This window comes from Watersipora subatra, chromosome 2 (genome assembly GCF_963576615.1).
Source record: "Watersipora subatra chromosome 2, tzWatSuba1.1, whole genome shotgun sequence".
NCBI lineage: Eukaryota > Metazoa > Bryozoa > Gymnolaemata > Cheilostomatida > Watersiporidae > Watersipora > Watersipora subatra.
The window spans coordinates 3,995,072-4,022,966 of record NC_088709.1 but is presented as its reverse complement, the minus strand read 5'-3'; the positions used below and the strand labels follow the sequence as shown (position 1 = coordinate 4,022,966).

The 27,895-nt window shown below is 35.4% G+C and overlaps 1 protein-coding gene across 1 annotated transcript; it reads left to right on the top strand.

The window, feature by feature from the left end:
- The first annotated feature begins 2,200 nt into the window (after positions 1 to 2,200).
- On the top strand, positions 2,201 to 27,823 carry LOC137387394 (uncharacterized). Its single transcript, XM_068073807.1, has 11 exons — positions 2,201 to 2,281; positions 3,615 to 3,662; positions 4,436 to 4,657; positions 5,139 to 5,252; positions 5,619 to 5,825; positions 6,218 to 6,320; positions 11,426 to 11,558; positions 12,802 to 13,001; positions 22,014 to 22,189; positions 26,387 to 26,569; positions 26,892 to 27,823. The coding sequence occupies exons 2-11, from the start codon at positions 3,617 to 3,619 to the stop codon at positions 27,128 to 27,130; spliced, it is 1,623 nt and encodes a 540-aa protein (XP_067929908.1). The 5' UTR covers positions 2,201 to 2,281; positions 3,615 to 3,616; the 3' UTR covers positions 27,131 to 27,823.
- The last annotated feature ends 72 nt before the right edge of the window (positions 27,824 to 27,895 follow it).

Genomic DNA, 27,895 nt, shown 5'->3' with positions numbered 1-27,895 from the left:
GGTTAAAAAAAATGGCCAAATGGAGTGGGGAATGTTTACGTAAATGGAATTACGGAATGGAGTTTGCGTTTAGCTTGCTAAAAGGTTTACCAGTGCCTAGCTTTGCCAGACTCGACTTAACATGGGCCATTGGATAGATTTTCTTCTTGACTTCTCTGTTCAACTTAGTATAGTCAACACAAATACGGTCACGGGAGTTATGCTTCAACGCAACCACCATCGGAGAGCAACAGTCACTCAGTTTATCAACTGGAAAGATTATATTGTCCTTAACCATTGTCTCGAGTTCTGACTTGATATGGTCGAGCAACGGATAAGTTACGGTACTTGGCAAGTTTATGGCGTACGGTTGACAACCTGCCAGCAGCGTGATATCAGCCTCTTGCTTCATACAGTCCAGATCCTAAAACAGCTTAGGAAATTCACATTTAAAACGGTTAGTAGTATGCACATGGTCAACATTACAACCGACTGTTACCAGACCTAACTCAATGCATGCATTTTTACTTAGCAAAGCTTTTGTCTGGTTGACTACATATAAACGTTCATAGTGCTCAGCATTATTTACACAGCCCAGGTGAAAAATAGCTTAGCACGAGTACTCTATTATTTCCAGATCTTACTAAAATCTTGTCATTTGGCTCTAAACTTTGACCAGCACACAAGCTACTCATGACAGAAACGTCAAAAATGTTAAACTCTGGCTTACTCATGTGCATATTGATACTTTTTATCCATGGATTACTAAACTCTGGTTATCCTTGGCTTCACATAGGAAGACCCTCTCTATCTCTGCCTCTACCCCATCAATTGATGTACGGCTGTTGGAATCTGGCTTAGGCTTACTGGCTGACATCAAGCATACGTTCGAAAAATGTCTTACCTTCGAATGTTTCTGGCAAACAGCATGCAGAGCAAAACAGCCTTCTCTAGAATGCTGGTACTATCCACAGTTTCTACATGGTTGATGTTTCCCTTGGCACTGATGGCCAGAGGGTGGTGGCAGGTGATGGCTATTGCGACTCGGCTCTTGTTTCTGATGATTATCGCCTTTGATAGCGCCGACAGAGATGTTAGCCTCACTGCGACTTAGTAACTTAATCTGACGCTCAACTTGCCTCGCCATGGCATTTGCCTTTTACTAAGTAAGCTGGTCCATTTCCATTTTTTGCATCTCATTGCTAACATCCTTGTCTGCGATTCCCACTACGATACGATCTTTAATCTGCTCTGATCTATGATCTCCAAAGTCACATCTATCCGTCACATAGTTTATTGCACAGAGAAATTCTTCAACAGATTCACCAGAAAACTAGTCACGTCTGAAAAATGTCGCTTTCTCAAATATAATGTATTTCCTTTGAAAAAAGTATTTGTCAAACCCTTCTTTAACCTTTCGATAATCTTGTTTGTCTTCTGTAGGCAGTCCCAAGCAATTGAAGATTGTCTCGCTTTTAAATCTCATAGTATATAATAAACTATCTATCTGCAGCTGATCTACTTGTTTATATAGCTGTGACAGGCTATGAAATCTACCCCATCTGGTGGACCACTCAGCCCACTTTTCCGGTACGAAGTCAAATACTGCCGGTGGATTAAACTTTGCCATATTTAGCGTCGATTGAAAGAGGTTTAGACCAAAAAGGCTTCCTAGCAAGAGATTAACTCAAAAGCTCTCATGGTGTAATATTAGTACTGGCTACCATGTGGTATTGTTGGTGGATGCTTCTGATAAAATATGAGTTTAATAAACATGATGCATCCATGCTATAGGGAACAGGCAACTCTTTATTGACAGGAAACACAAAGTGGGACAGGCAAAGTATGCGAACATAATACCGATACAATAGTGAGAAAATAACTCTAAAGTATATACAACACATTCCAGTTTTTCTGTCGTTAATGCTGATGCAGACGACTCTAAAGCCTACCCATACATCGTAAATTTAAAATTTTCAACAAACATTACTTCAGTCTATGCCGCGATAACCTGATCTACAACAGCTAATAATATTAATTGCTATATTTTACGCTCACTATTTGTCATTCAACGTGTAAATATGTCATCATGCATGTTCTTACATACACCAAAATGTCTGCACAAATGGGTACGGTAGATGTGAAGAGAGATGGAGAATGATACAAGAGACTTACGTTTCTAAAAACTTCCAGCATAGCTAATCCAATGCCTTTATATTATAGGTTGAAGCTTTGAGGTAGCCGTAAGTTTCAAGTAAACAAGGCGGAACAAGCCTTTCATAGCACAAAGAACAGAGACCAGGTTAGCTAGTTGATTATATGTCTACTTTGTGAACAGGTTAGCCAATCCAAAAATATTTTAGTTCAGTCATAATGCCAGAACAAGCCATGTTTCTTATTGTTGCACAGAATTAAGATAAACAATAAAATGAGTTTGTTGAGTTTACTGCATTACGAGTTTACTGTTTCCCACTGGAAAATACACATAAACAGAAAAAATTTAGTCGGCGTATGCAAAAATATTTATGAAATAGACTGCAATGCGTGTTTATATCACGAAAACAAAAAGTATGCTCTTCAGCTTGTACGAATATTTTCATTATAACATTCAACAAAACAAGTTTTTTTATTAGCATTGATAAAATGAAAGGTCAACTGACTTGTCACGTCTCTGTAACATGGTGTCTCCAAATATGTTTGTGATCTCACCAAATTGTGCCTTCAAATGCTTGTACAAATATGTCAAAGTATTGAGCGCAATAGATCCGTGGTATATAGATACATGTAAGCTTATCATTATGCGGTTTTTGTATTGCATCAGCATTTGTATTGCAAACACGTTACCTGTTACTGCATTTTTATTTCGTAAATTTAACTTATCATCGCCGTGTCCATGTAGTTATAGATTAAAAGTTCATGTTTCTTAATAACGCTTCACAATTTTTTTCTTTCATGGGACAAACCCCAATAAACAGACCACTGCTAAACATAACAATTATTAAGGGATGCCACCAACAATAGCAACTATAGATTGTATTAACTTTTGAAATGACAGATTTTTTGCGGATTTGATGTGCTGACATACCTAACTTTGTAGCCTGCACATTAATAGATGTGTTCTGAATGTTATAGTTACGCACACAGGGTTCCCAAACTCGTAGCTTTTTTATTATAGTGAGTCCATGAACTATCAGTAGAGTTGCAAGAGTGGGAAGGGCCCAAAGCATATCAATTGTCCATGATCTTGCTTCTTCTGAGTCTGGCTGGCAAGGCTAAAGTTTCTAGGCGCAACTAAGTAATAAGCAAGCACTATAGCTTTTGTAAAAAGCTAGGACATGGAACTTGGACAAATCTGTTCATCTCATTAAATGCTCGGACCCTAAAGCTTTTTTACTTAATTATTTAGCTCTGGTATTAAGACTTATCTATCATCACTAACAGTTTAGTAATGTCATGTTTACTCCCAGATATATGACGGCTTTAGCTCTGATTCTTGATAAAGTTTACTTCTAACTAATCGCAGGGAAGTTGAGTAGATATTTAACTCTTTAGACATGTTTCGCTGTGATATTGCAGTACGCATGACTAATGGATGTCAGCCATGGTTGGCTATATATAATACGTAATGCTTTTAGAGATGGAAGAGGAGACAGCAGTCGATGACGTAGATCAGGATGCTGAGGGTAAAGAATAAACTAGCTCGAGTCTTATACTTATACATCGTGTTAACTTTATTGTCAGAGTTGCCATTGAAGCTGTAGATGTATTTTTTTCTTTTTGTGTACACATCTTATTTCGATATTGCAAGTGCGGGTTAAAAGCTTTGCTAGTTGACGTCTCAATGAGCAGACCTATATTTTTATTAATGCTGTTGACTTGACTAAGGCACTACATAACTTAAGTATTAAATTGTACTGCTTTTGTATCAGGTATGGCTGGGTTTTTCTATTTGGGTCTCTGATTAGAGTTGCTCGGAAATAAGTCCCTAGTTTAGTAAAAATACGCTTTTTTGTAACTCCTTGTTGACAGAATCTGGGTGTGTTGAGTTTGTACTGCTCCTCAGAGGTGCTCAATATGATTGGTTGATGAGTGACAATATAACTGGTTAATAGAATGTGGTAACCATTATTCATTTTTTTTGTAATTAACTAATACGACGTCAGTCCCATGCTTTTTGAGAAATCATCACGTGTAATAACTACATGCATAATTATTCCGTGGCGCAGCAAGGCGGTCTAGTGGTGCAACGGTAGCATGTTTAGCTTCAAACCCGAATATCTGGTTTTGATTCCCTTGCGATTGTTTTTTCTTACTGCTCTTTCATTATAGTAATGATTTGACTTGTAGCCGTGAACCGGTAAGGTTGTTGGAAGGTGATAGTGTTAGCTCTACGCCTCATTATGTGATAGGTTTTGGGAATATCTTGTTAATTTGTCTCGTATGTCTGCTGTTATAGAGCAAGATGTGTACCAGTCATCTCCTCACTTGTCAGAGAGCGAGCAAAATGAAGCGGATGAAATAGCGAGAAATTCTCCTTTTGTACCCGAATCCAGGGAAGATTCAGCTTCGCCTTCTTCCAGTTTGTCTGCATCACACCCAGAGTCTCCCAGGCATGCAGTGACAGCAAACCCGGATTCTCCTCCCTCTTACAGCGGTTTGGGATTTCCTACCAGAAGGGGTGAGCATGAATCACTCGCTGCAGTTGCTTTCTGGTTGTGTTTAATTTGTTATGCACCAGATTTCTTATTACGCTCACCTATTGGTCTGTTTTGGAGCAGCCTTAGTTGGTAGACTAGCATTTATGCTGAAGTTACTCCCGTGCATACAGTGAATTCTGCTTCCTCTAAACAAATACAGAAATCAGCTTGTGTTTTCAGTTTTTAAAAAACTCTTTTCGGCCAGGACAGGGCTAAGATGCGAGGCGTGAAGCATTCAATAAACTTCAACTGGAGCCTTTTTTTATGAAGTCCTAACACATTTTGTAACATACTAACATCTATTGACATCTAACATCAGCTTATTTCAAAATCTACTAAAACTTTGGTGTCTTAAAATGATTATAAGACTTTCGCATGCCCAGATTTGTCCTTCAACGATGTGATAGCGTGTTGTTTGTCGCTTGCCGTTTATGTGTTGCTATGGTTGCATTTGGTTGCTAGGTTATGAGGTGGGAAATGACACCGCTAGTGCACAATCATCCATGGATTCTGCTGATGAGTCTACAGCATTTTTAGACGCCTCACATTTTGTTTTAGAATCTGACGCAGCGTCTGGTTAGTGGCTCACATACCCTTATTCAACGTTTCTTCTTTGCTCACATTCACCGCTTTTGCTGCTCCTTCAGATTTTGCTGACACCTGACCAGCTTGAACTTGTAAAATCTGTAATAAATAACTTTTCTGATCTGTTTATGTCCGCTAACTGTTTCTTCTTTAAGCAAATTCTTTAGACTGTTAGCGTTTCTCATTTTGTTGTGCTAGTAAAAGTTGTTTCAATAACACTTGTCCCTCAAAACTAAGGCTCTTCAGCGATACGCAGATTAAGTTTACTACTCAAGCATAACCCTATGTCCATGTTTAAACATTGTTGTCTACATCTTGTTAAGACATAAAAATTTACACCGCTATCCTCCTCCACAGCATCTCACATTGAGTTGGCAGACATGGCAGGTGAGCCTCAGGGCAGGCACACCCCCGATCCTCCTCCTTATCATATGGCTGTAACACGTATCAATGCTGGAGAGGCTACTGTTACGGAGACATCCTTCGGAGAGGAAGTGACAACTGTTACGCAGAGAGATATACCGCATGGTCGGGATGAGCCTCCTCCAGGCTACAGAGCTGTCGGTGAGCATGTATTCACTTGTGTCACTGATGTGCGGAATGAGTTGATTTGAAAATTACCCACTGCTTGCTAGCCGCCTGTCTTGCAAGTAGTATTATTATATGTAAACAATTGGAGGGACTATGTTCGCTAGTTACTAAATAGTGCCTGCTCATCATCTTCCAACCGGTAATCGAAATATTCATCATATTGAGAGTATAGCACTAAATTAACATAATTGTTTGCTTTCCAGTTTGTTTTATATGATTTTTGAGTGTTTTGTTCAAGCGAAAAGGCATCCTTGGTTTTCTTACATTTTACTTGACGAAACTGTGTATATAAGCTCTTGGAACTCTGTGTTCAGTCACGTCGGGTTGTGTATAAATTAATACACAACCCATTTATCCATCTGTAGCGGAGATGAGCAGCAGCAATACTACTCCTGACGGACATACTTCAGTAAACGGTTCGGATGTGGAAGCCAGTGAAGGCAGCAGTCACCACTGCGGTGGATTCCTGTGAGTTTAAGCCCTCTCATTGAGCTAGTAAATTTAAGAAACCTAATATACTTTGGTAGTCGATCCACGAGTGTTGGAGATTTTAGCCAATCTAGTTCTGCTAGACCAGTGGTTCTTAACTTTGTTGGATGCTCTGGACCCCACCAGTGTAAAAGCTCTTTCATCAAACTCTTCTTTATTGAAAAATAAAATGTGATTTTTCACATTCAAGACATAGGTAGGTGTATGTTGGACTGGTGCCATAGGTAGGTATATGTTGGACTCACATTCAAGACATAGGTAGGTGTATGTTGGACTGGTGCCATAGGTAGGTATATGTTGGACTGGTGCCATAGGTAGGTGTATGTTGGACTGGTGTACCAAATTAACTCAGCATTAATATCACTGTTCGAAGAACAAAATCAATATAGTGCACGGACTCACAAAAATTACGTATTTTTTCAAAAAGACATGACCTTTCAAATCGATGTGACCTATGCTGTTGCCTTTGAGAGACCTCCACCGAACCCCTGAGACTGACTGATCGAACCAACCGTAGATATAGTAAACCTTAGATATGCGAATAATCAAAACAAGTGAGGCCTATAATTAGCATGACGCAACGTCATGGTGATGTGTAAAGCGAATCAGCTGATCTATGAACTCCTATTGACTTAACACTAAAAACTGCTCAATTTTTCCATGGTTTGTTCATGTGAGACCGCATATTTTATTGATAATATATAAAACTAGTTTTGACTGAGAAAGGCAAGAATCTTAGACACATGGTAATGGATAATATCAATGATTGAGAAGCTTCTATATCATTGATAATACAAAGAGTGACCAAATAGAAATTAAACTAATAACAAACTAATGAATCAAATGAGATTTAGAAGCAGTTATCTGCGGATGGCATTCTTCAAATTCTTGATGACATTTGTCAAAAAGCCAGGCTGACACTCTACTGTTTCAAACCATGATCGGATAGTGCATGATTTTGGCAACGTAAATTGTGTCCGCAGGTATTCATAAGCCTTGGGAGAATAATAGAACAATGTTATGGCAAACTCTTTTACCTTTTTGCTGTAAGTCGTTTTAGTCTTTCTAGCTTTGTTTGTGGTCTCATTTGACAATAATTCTCTTAGACATATATCCATCGATGTAAGCTCTATATTGCTAAGTTTGTTGTCCTTTTTCAGTATTGTGATCAAATTATTCCTATATCCTATTCCTCTGCTTTAATTGATTCTTCTTTTTAATATTGAGATACCTGTGACAACAGGCTGTTTAGGTCTACCACCATGTCGGCAGCTCGTTGTCGAGGCTGTAGGTGTGTCCTGATTGTCCGAAGCTGCAGGTTGCTCATCGTCATGGATAGTAGTATCACCAGGTGTAGTATTTTCAAGGTCAGGTATTTTGGTTCTGGCTGCTGTCTGAGATGTTCTTCCACATTTCGGCAGGCTTTCTGTTCTTATGGTTGGCGTCCATCTTTTCACAGGTTTCCGTCTTTTACAGCATTTCAGTTGCTGAAGGTAGGTTGGATAAGCTGTAAATATTGTAGGTATTGCGTCAGATTTTAGCATTGGTTTTCTTCCAATACCTGGTGGAACCTTGTAGCAGTCTTTCCGAAAATATCCACTGCATAATACAGAGCTTGATGTTGAAGTCCAATCCTGTCTTTGCACCGCCTTTACCCAAGCATTACGAGTTTCAGCTCGTTTCTCGTTTGGAAAGCAGTGAAATGCCAGATCTAGGCATTTCTCAGGATTGCTTGAACATCCATAGGCACAGCACTAGCTGTGGCTTGACTTTTTCTTAGCCTAAACATTAACAATACATACATGTACTAGAATAAATATCATCACATTACTTGGAATGAGACAAAAAAGGCATTTGATCAATCATGCCAAGCTAGATTACAACCCTATCAGCTGAGAGACACGTTTGTAATATGTGTTGTTGTAATCAGTCTAGAAACTCTTTCTTTTGATAGTTCCAAGCATTCATTCACTTCACTTTCAATTCAGAATAATCATAAAAAAGTATGTTCATTGTTATGAGACCATGATAAGACAAGTAAGTTCAGTTGAGTTGGTAGTTAGTTTGTTTCCAGTAGTAACATACAATGTGAACCAATGATATAGTACATGTGCAAAGGTTAAGTTTACCAAGTATTTAAAATTTTTATTGTGGGTTCACATACCTGGAATGTTGTAGTCTCCTCTGATGACATTTCACCAAGAATTTGGTCTTATTGTAACGTTTATGTCTTACAAACTAGTAGAACAAGCATGCTTTCACTACTAAACTCATTGCTCAGCTGAAGGCTCTGTTGCCGTAATGCACATCACTGCGACGTAACGTCGTGAGAACAACAGCCAATTATAGGCCTCACTTTTGCTCCATTGTAATAATAGCTAGTCGCCAATCTAGGGTTTACTATATCTATGGTACCAACTCCCCGAACCCTAAAAGGTATCGATCGAATCCAGGTGAAGAACCACTACGTTTGGGGAATGATGCTTTGGCAGGCATAAAACTAATATTTTTGGCCAAATTGTTTATTTTAGTGAGAATTACAGCAAACATCTTAGAATAGTTAACCCAGATTGGAGCACTCCACTGAGCGCTCACCTGTATAGAAATCTATTCTGAACCGCCTATTCTATTCTGAAGTCTATTCTGAATGATTGTCCCTCTGTCGATCGTTCCGTTTGAGGAAAGAAAATGCTGTGTGCTGCTGCTTTTTAGTCTATAAGGCAGCTTTTTAGTGTGCAGCTGAATATCTCTTCTTACCGATCGGCTAATTTATTCAGCAACAAATGCAACGTGTTTGAAGCTATTGGAAATACTATACACCTAACTTGGTGAATTCTTACTGTGAAATGCTATTGCATTTGTAATATTTTAACGAATATAATGTTACAATAAAAATCAAGTAACTCAATGCAAACCTGCTCATATAACTATAAAAATTGTATTCATTTCATGGATGCTCACACAACACTCCCACTTAGATTTCTCTGTTAAGTTCGGCGTGAGACACCGGCCTGTATTCTCTGGTTGCGAGTTGGGGCGGCAAACGTTAGGCGACTAGTTATGAACATCTGGGGGTTTGGAGGGGGTCGGTGTAAGCCCCCCCCCCAACAGGTTTCTTTCATGTAGGGCCTCTCATGTAAAGTTTTAAAAATTTTTATCCGAAAGTATAAATACAGTCAAACATGGATAACTCGCCCACGGATAGCTCGAACACATGGTTAATTCGAACGGTTTCTTTGGTCCGTTCCCACGTAATGATAAATTGCTATAGATAACTCGAACTCAACACTGTTAACTCGAACTGTTTTTTGCCCAACGGCTACCGAAACGGTTGTTATCGCTTTAGAAAATCACTTTATTCCAAGCCATAGAGGTAAACCTCAACTTTTCGTAATTCATAAGCGTCGTTTTTACCACCGTCGGCAAAATATTTTTGTCAACGACTTTTCTAAAGGTTTGGTAAATTTTGATTTATACCAAACATCCGCTTAGCGATCGCCCTTTGGAAGCAAGGTAAAGTGATGTAATCTTTGCATAAACTTCATGAAAAATCGGCAAAATTAATCGTGGGTAAAACGCTCAAAAAAAAGATGTCTTTTCTTTTGAGCATTTCGACAACGATCAAGTTTTGCCAATGTCAATCTAAAAAACGTCCTGGCAATAACATCATTTCAAACAACAAACCAATCTCAAGTGATAGAAAAATCTCTATACTTTTTGATAAAAACTTTTTAAACTTATTTATATTGTAGTTTGTATATGTACATGTATCTACTAATAAATAAGTAAATACATTGACTTGTGACAGTGCTCTGATAACTTGAATGCTCTGATAATTCGAACACTTTCGCTCGGTCCCGTGAAGTTCGAGTTATCCATGTTTGACTGTATTTTTCTATTATTTGAGATTTGTTTGTTTCAGGCGATGTGACTGCCAGGATGTTTTCAGATTAAAATAGGCTAAACTTGACCGCAGTTAAAACGCTCAGAAGAAAAGACATCTTTTGAGCGTTTTAACAAAGATCAATTTTGCCGATTTTATTTTAAGTTCATCCAAAGGTTTCTACGCTTTTGATGGGCCATTGCCATGCGATTTTTTGATAAAACTTGACCTTTTGCAAACTTTTATAAAAAGTCGTTAACAAAAATATTTTGCCAACGATGATAATAATGACGCTTAAGAACTACTAAAAGTTGATGTTTATTTCTATGGCTTGGAATAAAGTGATATTCTACAGCGATAAAAACAGTCTTCATAGCCGTTGGGCAAATAACTGTCCGAGTTAATGATGTTGAGGTCGAGTTATCTAAAGCAATTTATCATTGCGCTGGAACGGACCAAACAAATCCGTTTGAGTTAACCAAGTGTTCGAGATGAAATTTTACACTTTATCCAAGGGCGAGTTATCCGAGTTTGACTGTACTTAGCCGCCGAAAATTTCTAGAAAGTTGGGGTGGCTCAGCCGGCCAGCCGCCCCCGAAAATACGGGCCTGGTGAGACATTAAAATTTTTAACCATTTTGACTTAGAGAAAGTTGATGATGTACAGTGTGTAGAATGCTGTTAAAGTAGCAACTCTACTTGACCTTCTATTTGCATAAAAGTATTAATCAAGAGAAATGAATAAGTCTATTACCAATTGCATGAACACTGCCAGCCATTCGATCCCATGGCAGATTTTACTAGTTTTGTGGATTGCTCTTAAGCTGGTGTTTGAGTTAGACTTGTATGTGCGCGTTCTTGTATGTGCGCGTTCTTGTATGCGCGTGTACTTGTATGCGCGTGTACTTATATGCGCGCGTACTTGTATGCGCGTGTACTTGTATGCGCATGTACTTGCATGCGCGTGTACTTGTATACGCGTGTACTTGTATATGCAGCCTTTGAACTTAATTGGTGAAGTGAACTGATGAGAAGTTTACTTTCAGTTTGCATGGTGCTTCGTTGTCGTCATTTGAATTTTCACTGAATTATTACAGGAGACTTGTTAACAAAACTATAATCAGGGTTTGCTGACGATGGCAAGTCTTGTTGTATTTCTGTTGGATTCATTCTCTCTCTACTTGAACTACATCTTGTTGTAGGAGTTCTCTGCAGTGCTGCTGTAGCCGAAGTCGAACGAAACGCTACGTCATCCTGGCATCAGTGGCAGCAGCCTTCAGTGTTTTATGTATTGTTCTTTTTCCTATACAGTTCAGCTATGTCTCCTACTACCAGGTATTTCAGCTTACCGTATGTATCTAGGACTTTCTTATATCTCTAGGACTATCTTATGTCTTTAGGACTATCTTATATCTCTAGGACTATCTTATGTCTCTAGGACTATCTTATGTTTCTAGGACTATCTTATATCTCTAGGACTATCTTATGTTTCTAGGACTATCTTATATCTCTAGGACTATCTTATGTTTCTAGGACTATCTTATATCTCTATGACTATCTTATGTCTCTAGGACTATCTTATATCTCTAGGACTATCTTATGTCTCTAGGACTATCTTATGTTTCTAGGACTATCTTATATCTCTAGGACTATCTTATGTCTCTAGGACTATCTTATCTTGAGGACTATCTTATGTCTCTAGGACTATCTTATGTTTCTAGGACTATCTTATGTCTCTAGGACTATCTTATGTCTCTAGGACTATCTTATGTCTTTAGGACTATCTTATGTTTCTAGGACTATTTTATGTCTCTAGGACTATCTTATGTCTTTAGGATTATCTTACGTCTCTAGGACTATCTTGCGTCTCTAGGACTATCTTATGTCTCTAGGACTATCTTATGCCTCTAGGACTATTTTATGTCTCTAGGACTATCTTATGTCTTTAGGACTATGTTATGTCTCTAGGACTTTCTTATATCTCTAGGACTATCTTATGTCTTTAGGACTATCTTATGTCTCTAGGACTATCTTATGTTTCTAGGACTATCTTATATCTCTAGGACTATCTTATGTATCGAGGACTTTCTTATATCTCTAGGACTATCTTATGTCTCTAGGACTATCTTATGTTTCTAGGACTATCTTATATCTCTAGGACTATCTTATGTCTCTAGGACTATCTTATGCCTCTAGGACTATTTTATGTCTCTAGGACTATCTTATGTCTCTAGGACTATCTTATGTCTCTAGGACTATCTTATATCTCTAGGACTATCTTATGTTTCTAGGACTATCTTATGTCTCTAGGACTATCTTATGTTTCTAGGACTATCTTATGTCTCTAGGACTATCTTATGTCTCTAGGACTATCTTATGTCTCTAGGACTATCTTATATCTCTAGGACTATCTTATGTCTCTAGGACTATCTTATATCTCTAGGACTATCTTATGTCGCTAGGACTATCTTATGTCTCTAGGACTATCTTATGTCTGTATGCATGTCTTATGTTTAAACGCTGCTTGTATTGCACTGGTTGCGTCCACCAGTTTTCATCTAGGTATGTTGCCTTGCAGTTTGCACTGGTTAGAACAAAGTCGACAGGTCAAGTTGCTACAGACAGGGTATACGACCATGGCTGCTATATTCTCGGGGCTGACAAAGAGTTTGTCTATCTTGATCGCACAGTGAGGACATTGGAGTTCAATGAGATAGGAATGTTCACCAGAGACAATGTAGACCTGTCCATTGATATCAAGCTTTACTATCATCTCAAGTAGGTAACTCCGGTACCTGCACAGGGTGTCAGCAACATACCACAGGGTCCTTGCAGCATGGTTGTTTATACGTTTAATATTCTACAGTAATACTTTGAGATGCAAGCTTAATCCATTCAGGTTTTTATATTAAATAACTAACCACAAATTATTCTGTTCTCGTTCTTTAAAAAGCAACTTAAAAACAAGATATCACGATAAAAAACATGTTTTTAGTTGTTCTAATTCACCTTCGCTCATAAAGTAACCAATACCTGATCAGCGGTATTGTTACATCTGCATTACAATGTGACATTATTGTGTGCAGTACTGTGTACAGTACTGTGTACAGTACTGTATGAAGTTCATACCTTCGAGACAGACTGTAGCGGCTAACAGCGGGGTGTGAGAGAGGTTTGACCCCAATACAATTACTTTTATGACACTCTTTAACATCAACTTTAAATAAGTTTATCTTAAAGATGAACTCGCCCAAAATTGTTGGTAAATTCTATCAAAAAGTCGGTATTTTTCTATCATTTGCGATTGTTTTTTATGTTTGACGTAATCTGACTGCCAGGATGTTTCAAGATTAAAATCAACAAAACTTGATAGCAGTTAAAACGCTCAGATCAAGCAAAAGTGCGCTTGATCTTGTAATGCTTCAACTTGAACACAATACCATAATAATAACAACTAGTGACTTGTAATGCTTCAACTTGAACACAATACCATAATAATAACAACTAGTGACATGTAATGCTTCAACTTGAACACAATACCATAATAATAATAACTAGTGACATGTAATGCTTCAACTTGAACACAATACCATAATAATAACAACTAGTGACTTGTAATGCTTCAACTTGAACACAATACCATAATAATAATAACTAGTGACATGTAATGCTTCAACTTGAACACAATACCATAATAATAATAACTAGTGACATGTAATGCTTCAACTTGAACACAATACCATAATAATAACAACTAGTGACATGTAATGCTTCAACTTGAACACAATACCATAATAATAACAACTAGTGACTTGTAATGCTTCAACTTGAACACAATACCATAATAATAACAACTAGTGACATGTAATGCTTCAACTTGAACACAATACCATAATAATAACAACTAGTGACTTGTAATGCTTCAACTTGAACACAATACCATAATAACAGCTAGTGACTTGTAATGCTTCAACTTGAACACAATACCATTATAATAACAACTAGTGACATGTAATGCTTCAACTTGAACACAATACCATAATAATAACAACTAGTGACATGTAATGCTTCAACTTGAACACAATACCATAATAATAACAACTAGTGACATGTAATGCTTCAACTTGAACACAATACCATAATAATAACAGCTAGTGACTTGTAATGCTTCAACTTGAACACAATACCATAATAATAACAACTAGTGACTTGTAATGCTTCAACTTGAACACAATACCATAATAATAATAACTAGTGACATGTAATGCTTCAACTTGAACACAATACCATTATAATAACAACTAGTGACTTGTAATTCTTCAACTTGAACACAATACCATAATAATAACAGCTAGTGACTTGTAATGCTTCAACTTGAACACAATACTATAATAATAACAACTAGTGACTTGTAATGCTTCAACTTGAACACAATACCATTATAATAACAACTAGTGACTTGTAATGCTTCAACTTGAACACAATACCATAATAATAACAACTAGTGACATGTAATGCTTCAACTTGAACACAATACCATAATAATAACAACTAGTGACTTGTAATGCTTCAACTTGAACACAATACCATAATAATAACAACTAGTGACTTGTAATGCTTCAACTTGAACACAATACCATAATAATAACAACTAGTGACTTGTAATGCTTCAACTTGAACACAATACCATAATAATAATAACTAGTGACTTGCAATGCTTCAACTTGAACACAATACCATAATAATAACAACTAGTGACTTGTAATGCTTCAACTTGAACACAATACCATAATAATAACAACTAGTGACTTGTAATGCTTCAACTTGAACACAATACCATAATAATAACAACTAGTGACATGTAATGCTTCAACTTGAACGCAATACCATAATAATAACAACTAGTGACTTGTAATGCTTCAACTTGAACACAATACCATAATAATAACAACTAGTGACTTGTAATGCTTCAACTTGAACACAATACCATAATAATAACAACTAGTGACTTGTAATGCTTCAACTTGAACACAATACCATAATAATAACAACTAGTGACTTGTAATGCTTCAACTTGAACACAATACCATAATAATAACAACTAGTGACTTGCAATGCTTCAACTTGAACACAATACCATAATAATAACAACTAGTGACTTGTAATGCTTCAACTTGAACACAATACCATAATAATAACAACTAGTGACTTGTAATGCTTCAACTTGAACACAATACCATAATAATAACAACTAGTGACTTGTAATGCTTCAACTTGAACACAATACCATAATAATAACAACTAGTGACATGTAATGCTTCAACTTGAACACAATACCATAATAATAACAACTAGTGACTTGTAATGCTTCAACTTGAACACAATACCATAATAATAACAACTAGTGACTTGTAATGCTTCAACTTGAACACAATACCATAATAATAACAACTAGTGACATGTAATGCTTCAACTTGAACACAATACCATAATAATAACAACTAGTGACATGCAATGCTTCAACTTGAACACAATACCATAATAACAACAACTAGTGACTTGTAATGCTTCAACTTGAACACAATACCATAATAATAACAACTAGTGACTTGTAATGCTTCAACTTGAACACAATACCATAATAATAACAACTAGTGACTTGTAATGCTTCAACTTGAACACAATACCATAATAATAACAACTAGTGACTTGGAATGCTTCAACTTGAACACAATACCATAATAACAACAACTAGTGACATGAAATGCTTCAACTTGAACACAATACCATAATAATAACAACTAGTGACTTGTAATGCTTCAACTTGAACACAATACCATAATAATAACAACTAGTGACTTGTAATGCTTCAACTTGAACACAATACCATAATAATAACAACTAGTGACTTGCAATGCTTCAACTTGAACACAATACCATAATAACAACAACTAGTGACATGAAATGCTTCAACTTGAACACAATACCATAATAATAACAACTAGTGACTTGTAATGCTTCAACTTGAACACAATACCATAATAATAACAACTAGTGACTTGCAATGCTTCAACTTGAACACAATACCATAATAACAACAACTAGTGACATGAAATGCTTCAACTTGAACACAATACCATAATAATAACAACTAGTGACTTGTAATGCTTCAACTTGAACACAATACCATAATAATAATAACTAGTGACATGTAATGCTTCAACTTGAACACAATACCATAATAATAATAACTAGTGACATGTAATGCTTCAACTTGAACACAATACCATAATAATAACAACTAGTGACTTGTAATGCTTCAACTTGAACACAATACCATTATAATAACAACTAGTGACTTGTAATGCTTCAACTTGAACACAATACCATAATAATAACAACTAGTGACTTGTAATGCTTCAACTTGAACACAATACCATAATAATAACAACTAGTGACATGTAATGCTTCAACTTGAACACAATACCATAATAATAACAACTAGTGACTTGTAATGCTTCAACTTGAACACAATACCATAATAATAATAACTAGTGACTTGTAATGCTTCAACTTGAACACAATACCATAATAATAACAACTAGTGACTTGTAATGCTTCAACTTGAACACAATACCATAATAATAACAACTAGTGACATGTAATGCTTCAACTTGAACACAATACCATAATAATAACAACTAGTGACTTGTAATGCTTCAACTTGAACACAATACCATAATAACAACAACTAGTGACTTGTAATGCTTCAACTTGAACACAATACCATAATAATAATAACTAGTGACTTGCAATGCTTCAACTTGAACACAATACCATAATAATAATAACTAGTGACTTGTAATGCTTCAACTTGAACACAATACCATTATAATAACAACTAGTGACATGTAATGCTTCAACTTGAACACAATACCATAATAATAACAACTAGTGACATGTAATGCTTCAACTTGAACACAATACCATAATAATAATAACTAGTGACATGTAATGCTTCAACTTGAACACAATACCATAATAATAATAACTAGTGACATGTAATGCTTCAACTTGAACACAATACCATAATAATAACAACTAGTGACTTGTAATGCTTCAACTTGAACACAATACCATAATAATAATAACTAGTGACATGTAATGCTTCAACTTGAACACAATACCATAATAATAACAACTAGTGACTTGTAATGCTTCAACTTGAACACAATACCATAATAATAACAACTAGTGACTTGTAATGCTTCAACTTGAACACAATACCATAATAATAATAACTAGTGACATGTAATGCTTCAACTTGAACACAATACCATAATAATAATAACTAGTGACATGTAATGCTTCAACTTGAACACAATACCATAATAATAACAACTAGTGACTTGTAATGCTTCAACTTGAACACAATACCATAATAATAACAACTAGTGACTTGTAATGCTTCAACTTGAACACAATACCATAATAATAACAACTAGTGACTTGTAATGCTTCAACTTGAACACAATACCATAATAATAATAACTAGTGACATGTAATGCTTCAACTTGAACACAATACCATAATAATAACAACTAGTGACTTGTAATGCTTCAACTTGAACACAATACCATAATAATAACAACTAGTGACTTGTAATGCTTCAACTTGAACACAATACCATAATAATAACAACTAGTGACTTGTAATGCTTCAACTTGAACACAATACCATAATAATAATAACTAGTGACTTGTAATGCTTCAACTTGAACACAATACCATAATAATAACAACTAGTGACTTGTAATGCTTCAACTTGAACACAATACCATAATAATAACAACTAGTGACTTGTAATGCTTCAACTTGAACACAATACCATAATAATAATAACTAGTGACATGTAATGCTTCAACTTGAACACAATACCATAATAATAATAACTAGTGACATGTAATGCTTCAACTTGAACACAATACCATAATAATAACAACTAGTGACTTGTAATGCTTCAACTTGAACACAATACCATAATAATAATAACTAGTGACATGTAATGCTTCAACTTGAACACAATACCATAATAATAACAACTAGTGACTTGTAATGCTTCAACTTGAACACAATACCATAATAATAACAACTAGTGACTTGTAATGCTTCAACTTGAACACAATACCATAATAATAACAACTAGTGACTTGTAATGCTTCAACTTGAACACAATACCATAATAATAACAACTAGTGACACGTAATGCTTCAACTTGAACACAATACCATAATAATAACAGCTAGTGACTTGTAATGCTTCAACTTGAACACAATACCATAATAATAATAACTAGTGACATGTAATGCTTCAACTTGAACACAATACCATAATAATAACAACTAGTGACTTGTAATGCTTCAACTTGAACACAATACCATAATAATAACAACTAGTGACTTGTAATGCTTCAACTTGAACACAATACCATAATAATAATAACTAGTGACATGTAATGCTTCAACTTGAACACAATACCATAATAATAACAACTAGTGACTTGTAATGCTTCAACTTGAACACAATACCATAATAATAACAACTAGTGACTTGTAATGCTTCAACTTGAACACAATACCATAATAATAATAACTAGTGACATGTAATGCTTCAACTTGAACACAATACCATAATAATAATAACTAGTGACATGTAATGCTTCAACTTGAACACAATACCATAATAATAACAACTAGTGACTTGTAATGCTTCAACTTGAACACAATACCATAATAATAACAACTAGTGACTTGTAATGCTTCAACTTGAACACAATACCATAATAATAACAACTAGTGACTTGTAATGCTTCAACTTGAACACAATACCATAATAATAATAACTAGTGACATGTAATGCTTCAACTTGAACACAATACCATAATAATAACAACTAGTGACTTGTAATGCTTCAACTTGAACACAATACCATAATAATAACAACTAGTGACTTGTAATGCTTCAACTTGAACACAATACCATAATAATAATAACTAGTGACATGTAATGCTTCAACTTGAACACAATACCATAATAATAATAACTAGTGACATGTAATGCTTCAACTTGAACACAATACCATAATAATAACAACTAGTGACTTGTAATGCTTCAACTTGAACACAATACCATAATAATAATAACTAGTGACATGTAATGCTTCAACTTGAACACAATACCATAATAATAACAACTAGTGACTTGTAATGCTTCAACTTGAACACAATACCATAATAATAACAACTAGTGACTTGTAATGCTTCAACTTGAACACAATACCATAATAATAATAACTAGTGACATGTAATGCTTCAACTTGAACACAATACCATAATAATAATAACTAGTGACATGTAATGCTTCAACTTGAACACAATACCATAATAATAACAACTAGTGACTTGTAATGCTTCAACTTGAACACAATACCATAATAATAACAACTAGTGACTTGTAATGCTTCAACTTGAACACAATACCATAATAATAACAACTAGTGACTTGTAATGCTTCAACTTGAACACAATACCATAATAATAATAACTAGTGACATGTAATGCTTCAACTTGAACACAATACCATAATAATAACAACTAGTGACTTGTAATGCTTCAACTTGAACACAATACCATAATAATAACAACTAGTGACTTGTAATGCTTCAACTTGAACACAATACCATAATAATAACAACTAGTGACTTGTAATGCTTCAACTTGAACACAATACCATAATAATAATAACTAGTGACATGTAATGCTTCAACTTGAACACAATACCATAATAATAACAACTAGTGACTTGTAATGCTTCAACTTGAACACAATACCATAATAATAACAACTAGTGACTTGTAATGCTTCAACTTGAACACAATACCATAATAATAACAACTAGTGACTTGTAATGCTTCAACTTGAACACAATACCATAATAATAATAACTAGTGACTTGTAATGCTTCAACTTGAACACAATACCATAATAATAACAACTAGTGACATGTAATGCTTCAACTTGAACACAATACCATAATAATAACAGCTAGTGACTTGTAATGCTTCAACTTGAACACAATACTATAATAATAACAACTAGTGACTTGTAATGCTTCAACTTGAACACAATACCATTATAATAACAACTAGTGACTTGTAATGCTTCAACTTGAACACAATACCATAATAATAACAACTAGTGACATGTAATGCTTCAACTTGAACACAATACCATAATAATAACAACTAGTGACTTGTAATGCTTCAACTTGAACACAATACCATAATAATAACAACTAGTGACTTGTAATGCTTCAACTTGAACACAATACCATAATAATAACAACTAGTGACTTGTAATGCTTCAACTTGAACACAATACCATAATAATAACAACTAGTGACTTGTAATGCTTCAACTTGAACACAATACCATAATAATAACAACTAGTGACTTGTAATGCTTCAACTTGAACACAATACCATAATAATAACAACTAGTGACTTGTAATGCTTCAACTTGAACACAATACCATAATAATAACAACTAGTGACTTGTAATGCTTCAACTTGAACACAATACCATAATAATAACAACTAGTGACATGTAATGCTTCAACTTGAACACAATACCATAATAATAATAACTAGTGACATGTAATGCTTCAACTTGAACACAATACCATAATAATAACAACTAGTGACTTGTAATGCTTCAACTTGAACACAATACCATAATAATAACAACTAGTGACATCATTTTGCATGTATTCTTCTTTTAAGCACTTGAACCACAATCAAACACCACTGATAGTCAGATCACCTCAAGCATTAAAAACGATGGCAAATGATAGAAAAATACTGATACTTTCTGATAAAATCTGTTAAAGTTTGGTTTAAGTTCATATTTAAGTGAATGTCTTACTATGCCTGCACTTAAATGTTTTAGTCTTACAATAAATTTAATTATAGTTCTAATTTTATTGTCATTTTCATTTTTTCATGTTTGGCTTTTTTTTCTGGCTTCTAGACTCGCTTTCTCTGGCACTTTTAGCCAGACTTTTTTAAACCATTTTGCTTAGACAGGAAAGACCGAGTGATGCTGTTCTTGTAATCACCCTCTTGCATACTCGGCCATCTAGCGGCCGCATCGGAAACTATCTCATACTCTCGTATCTCAAGGGAAAGATTAGCTCGGAATTCTCTTTGCATCTAAAATTTCTCATATGTCAGGACGTTCATATCTCAAGTTGTGACTGTATTGCCCTTCAGAGCCAGAGTCAATATGTCATACTTTCAATATTTTTGACATACAATACAAAAATATGGTATGTTTCAGGTAAAACATACCATTTGTTGCTGCTCACTCATATACATCTACCATGAGCTTTTGATTGCCTAGAGACGAGTACATAGTCCACAGTAGAAGCTTCAAAAACTCTGTTCTTTTATTTTACAAGGTTTATTCTTATCTTTAGGTAAACTGAAACAATTATATTGTTGCATATATTTTATGAAACAATTTTTTTTAATATTTTTTATGCTTTGTCGAGAATAAAACCTATATATGTAAATTATTTAATGTAATCAGTGTTCAAACCAATGTTTAACTTCCAATTAAATTCGGTTATGAACATCTTTAGCCTTTCCATTGATGCATACTTATAGCGCTGTCCGTGTTTTAAGGCAGTTTAAATTTGATAAGTTTTGTTATGGCATTTTGGTATTCATTGTAGTTATGAAGACGTTGGTCAGCTATGGCAAGACTATGCAGGTAAACATGAGACAGTCATCGAATCAGTTGCTCTGACGGTTATACGGAACTGCGCTCCTCGTATCACTCAAGATGATTATCTTCTGCAGAGGGAATACACAGAGAATCTGCTGAAAGACGCGCTGGATGAAAAGTTTGGTGAGCTGTCTTGAGATTAGATCACATTATCGTCAGTCATTATTTCTTATAGAAATAGACAACTAGCTCTGTTAACTAGAGGCGGATGCTGCTTTCAATATGCATGCAGGTGTCGCAGTGTAAACATGGAAACTTGCTCTTATAATAGCAGACATATACAATAGAAGATTCTACAATGTAAACAATCCGGTCCAAGAATGTTTATGTTATAGGAACACTAGAATAAGTACTTGTAATTACCTAATCCGTTCCAAAATCTTCCCAAACTTACCCCATTGGTCCTTCAAAAAGGAAAAATACGAGTTAACAATTTAATTTAATAGTCTAACTGTAGTATTATTGATTTGCATTGACAACTTTTCTCATTTTTTATCACATTAATGGTCCATGACTGCGTTAAATTTACAATGAGTTAAAGAGAACGCACACCTTCGATGCCAATTTACCTTCGAGACTTTCTCTTCTATTCTAAACAGTAAGGATTGTTTTGCAAAAGGAAAACAATTAAAATATTTTAGGTGTCTAAAATGACACAAAACAAAAATACATGTGTAACTTTACTAAAATAAGAGTTCATCCGGTCCATCCTCAAAAAGGTTCAAGGTTATGTTAGAAGATAGCTTTCGAAGATAGTCCAATCCATAACATTCAGATCGGTAGGCTGACATTTTAACATCTACACTAAATTACTGTGCAGCTACTTATTATCTGTGCTTTATCGACACACCTGACGATTTCTCACGATGAACTAGACTGCTACAGTGCTAGTACGTGTAATAGAGATAATCCTACACATCGTTTTCTTTCTCCACTGTGGCTGGAGAAAAAGCGATACCATAAAACTTTTATTTAAACGCCATGGCGCTCTACTTTTCAGCCCTTCCCTCAGAGTTGCGCTTTAATAGAGATGACAATCAAATAAAGGGTGGCATTGTATTTTTCAAACACCTCGTCTGGATGTTGAAAAAATACATTTAACCCATTCACAGGCGAAATGAATGTCGCCTATATTTTGCACTATCCTTCGGGCGGTGCGACATTAACCCTTTTGGAGGCAAGAAATTTGCTAACTTACTTCTAACTTGTAGATTTTGCAAATAAATTTGCACGAGGAAGCTGATACATGTCTTTATCAGTTGATATCTATTGCTTGCAATTAACCAACGATGATCTTATAGCCCGCGTTGCAATTTGTTGGAGCTTTAAAAGAAGAGTGCAAAATACAGGCAACATTCGGTTCGCCTGTGAAAAGGTTAAATTTATCTTCTCAACGTTCTGACGGGGTGTTTGAAAAATCCTACGCCACTTTTTATTTGAGCCTCACTTCTAATAAAGCGCCACTCTGAGGGAAGCGTTGAAAAATAAAGTGCCATGGCGTTCAAATAAAGGTTTTATGATGCGTGATCATATAATGGTATGTATTTACATAACCATATAATAGTAGACATATACGTGATCATATAATAGTAGACATATACGTGATCATATAATAGTAGACATATACGTGATCATATAATAGTAGACATTTACGTAATCATATAATAGTAGACATATACATGATCATATAATAGTATGCATTTACATGACCATATAATAGTAGACATATACATGATGATATAATAGTAGACATATAAATGAACATATTCCTAATACAGACGGTCCCCTACTTACGAACGTTCGAGTTATGAACAACGGTACATACGAACAGGTCTGCACGCATATCCGCCGCTAATACCGACGTATTAGCGGCAGAAAAAGGCACTACTCAGAAGCACCACCCAGCATCCACCTTCCTCTGCCCAGTTCGTTGCAGTGCATAAGCGCGTGACCGTATCTCCAGTGCGCAAGAACTTTTCTGTTTTTACTGTACATATTGTAAAGGAATTTGCCAGCCTTTACTTGGCGCGATCTAGACTAATAAATAAAGAGAAGAGAGTGCGTGTAGTTTCATTCAGCTTTTTATTAGCGAAGGAAATTTCACTAGCCGAGGAGCATACGGCTATCTGCTCTGCTCAACTAAATGAGTGCGCTCCTTTATATACAATAATATCAACCGTTCCAGCTAATGGCAAACGGTAGGAACACCGGCTAACAATGTGAATAAATAGGACCGCTAGTGCGTTGGTATGACAACAATATAAGTGACGAAAAGTGATAGTGTAATGACAGGATATCAGATATAACAATAGCATAACGAGTGAAACAACGATATAATAAAAGGACAACACATACAAAAAAAGACAACGACGATAAGTGATAGCATAACGATTAAAACTACGATATAATAAAAAAGGACAACACATACAATAAATAAGAAATGCAGTGTCATGGCCCGGCGTCCACCACATTATTCTCTCCATTTCATTAAAAAAATTTTCAGTACAAACCAATGCAGGTTACTTATACAAGCCTTAAACATACTTATATAAACCTTCAATATACTTATATAGGCCTTAAACATAAATTATAATAAAAGTATAGCACTGAAGCAACTTACGAACAAATTCACCTTACGAACAATCGTTCAGAACGTAAATCATTCAGAACGTAAATCGTTCATAGGTTGGGGACCGTCTGTAGTTTAGGCTGAAGCACCCTGAAGTCAAAGTAATATGCGTTGAAAAACGCTTGTGCTATCCTTACAATAACATCTCTGTAAAATACACTTCAGATGTTCGACACAATCATCTTATACATTTGTACCATGTTACTTTTATTATGAGAACTGTAACATAAATTGTAGGTTTTTTCTATTCTTTCTAAATGATTTTATTTTTAAAACATTTTTTATTTTGATTGAGGCTGTATTATTTTAAAGCAACTGCGTTTCTATTATAAACCCCTTTTCATAAATTTCCTTTTGGTACATTTCGTCTTCCAACAAAAAACATACTCACTGACAATCAGCCAGCCAATCACACCATGGCAGCAGGCGCACTTTTACTACTTACAGATTCTGTAGCAGATTCGTTGGTCGTGTCTCCAGTGTACCTCAAATCAGTACATTATTTAAGCGCCACCTTTATTTGAACACTACCGCTAACAGAACACCACTATAGGAGTTGAAAATACAGCACGACTCTTTAACTGAACGCCACCTTTATTAGGCCGCCACTTTGACATTCATTATGTTTGATCTTCTTGTACCATAATAAAAAGTGATATGTAAAAAATTGTCTACAAAATGGTACTAATAATGATTCCCTCACATCAATAATTAATTCTTTCATTGTTGTTGTAGTGGTTACCATAGTTTTAGTGATGGTGTATTTGAGAGGATCGATTATCACAATCATCAGAACTACACTGCTTTGAATTCACTAAGATCTAAATTTGACCCAATGTCTTCAGATTCGTCCCTTAGTTGGTTGAAAACCTGACCTGAAGACTTCAAAACATTTAGATGAACAATGAGAATAGTCTTCAGGAACAGCGTGCGACACATTATCAGCCTTTGTTATGGCGTAGCGAAGTCCGTTTTTTAACGCTAAAGCTTTTTGGTTTTTTTCCTTAAAACTTTGATAGCGTCACCATCAAAATTAGTACTGTATTCATCTAATGTTTTACTCAAAGTAGTTCCTTGTTTAATTCGGTCTGATACTTCGACATATATGAAAAACGATTTCACAAAAATGCTGAGAAAGCACAATGCCTGAAGGAAGGTGCAAAATATAGAGGACATAGCATCGCTTCGCTCATAAAAGGGTTAAATTATTTTTTCCAAAATTCTCACAAACTAGTCAAAAATAAACCATCACCCTCTATTTGAACGTCACTTCTAATATGACGCCATTATAAGGGAATGGTTGAAAAATACAGGGCCATGGTGCCATCTCCTGTTGCATTGTTGACAATTTAATGTACACAATGACAAATATCACATAGTGATCAATTAGTAGACAGGATTAAAGAGAGCAGTTAGTATTATTAGTTATTGATTGTACACTGAAATTATACTGGTTGCTGCTCTTTTTATGTCTATGGGTAAATTTACAGCTATCTTCATTTATTTCAACAACATTAGGCGTGATGATATTATTAGAATATGCATTAGTTTGAGTGAAGCATGGCTCTTTGTGAGTTCCATTTATCCCAGTGTAGTAATGATATCCACAATGTCACTATAACATCAGTTCCTGATGTTTGCATGGTCGGATTGGATTTCACAATAGTTATCATTATACCTTTACTCTTTAGAAAACTGGGGAATAACAGTTTCATATTTCAACTACCTGAACCTCTACTTGCCGGAGCGTGTGCTTGACAAAAAGTTAAAATTACTGTTATTAAGAACAGATATTGAAAAGGAGCACGCGTACCAACTTCAACGAGAGATTGAATTGGAGACAGAATTACTAACAACACCAGTGATTTATGCAGGTATCGTCTTCTATGGATGTTGATCAACTATGGATGTAGAAAAGGGTGTTTTTAGTCAGTCCAGAGTTTCTTTCTACTGAAGTGGTCACCAATCAGTGTCTACCAAATGTTCAGGGTATATGTGTGCTTTAATGTCGCATCGGAATGTTTAGTTTCACATAGACATAGCTGCACACCAAACTACATGTACATGCCTCCATTGAATTAGGTGCTTTCAGCTCAATGTGTTTAGTCTAGACGTTGGTGTTATTTCATGTTGTTAGTAAATGTACCATTTCTTTATTGGTGATGGGCTAGTCTGAAGTTCATTAACTTTTTTCAGCAAAGGAAGCAATCAACAATGGAACTGTTCAGGCTGCCGCTATCAAGACGATAGCTGAGGCTGGAAAATCACAACACACAGATACAGCCCATGCTAGTGCATTTCAGTCCATGATGGATAAGTTGAATATTACTCAGATGGACCACGCCTTATCCTTCTTTTACCTTGCAACATTGAATACAATGGATCATTATGGTGGAGTCATCGATTATGCCAAACAAGCTGCCTTTTCACCTTAGTTTTTGTAATAATCTGCTATTCTTCAACCAATACCTCCAGCCAACACGTCTTTCAACTTATTTATATCCTTTTTCCAATCGAATGTGTAATGATATATTTTTTCTAACAAATATAACGCTGTCAAACACTTGCAATTAACTGGTCAAATAGGCCACTTTTTAGCGGATAATGAAAAACAGATTTTGAACATTCGGTAGCCTGCTCTAGTTCTGACCAACATTACTTTAGGTGATATGGCCATAGATATAATAAACCCTATGACTATGGATGTCATTGCTTGGGAAGGTTGACTTGTGAGTTTCTTATACATGCAGTTAACGGCTGTATCCGGAACTCTTAACAGCACCAGTTTCAAGGTTTTACGTATAAATTGGTCATCATTCTAGGCCCCATATGAATGCATTGACAATCACATTAATAGGTATGAAGAGACGACATACATACCTACAACCATACGTGCCTACCTATACCTAAAACGCCATCTCCACGATATGAACTTGTATTGCTAATGGGGTAGTATACCCTGTCTATGCTAATACTTTCGCACAATCATTTTAACTGTTGGTAAATGTAGACATTATTTGTTGCGACCTATACGGAGTCTTTATGATCAGCCTTTCCTAGTCGATGTTTCTCCTTCACCACGATCTGGTTTCAGTTCAAGAATAATACATTATTTCTTCCAGCACATTATCAAGTAATAATATTCAATAGCTAGTATTAACCCGCAATTTATGTGTTATAATAATTCATGAAGACTTCTG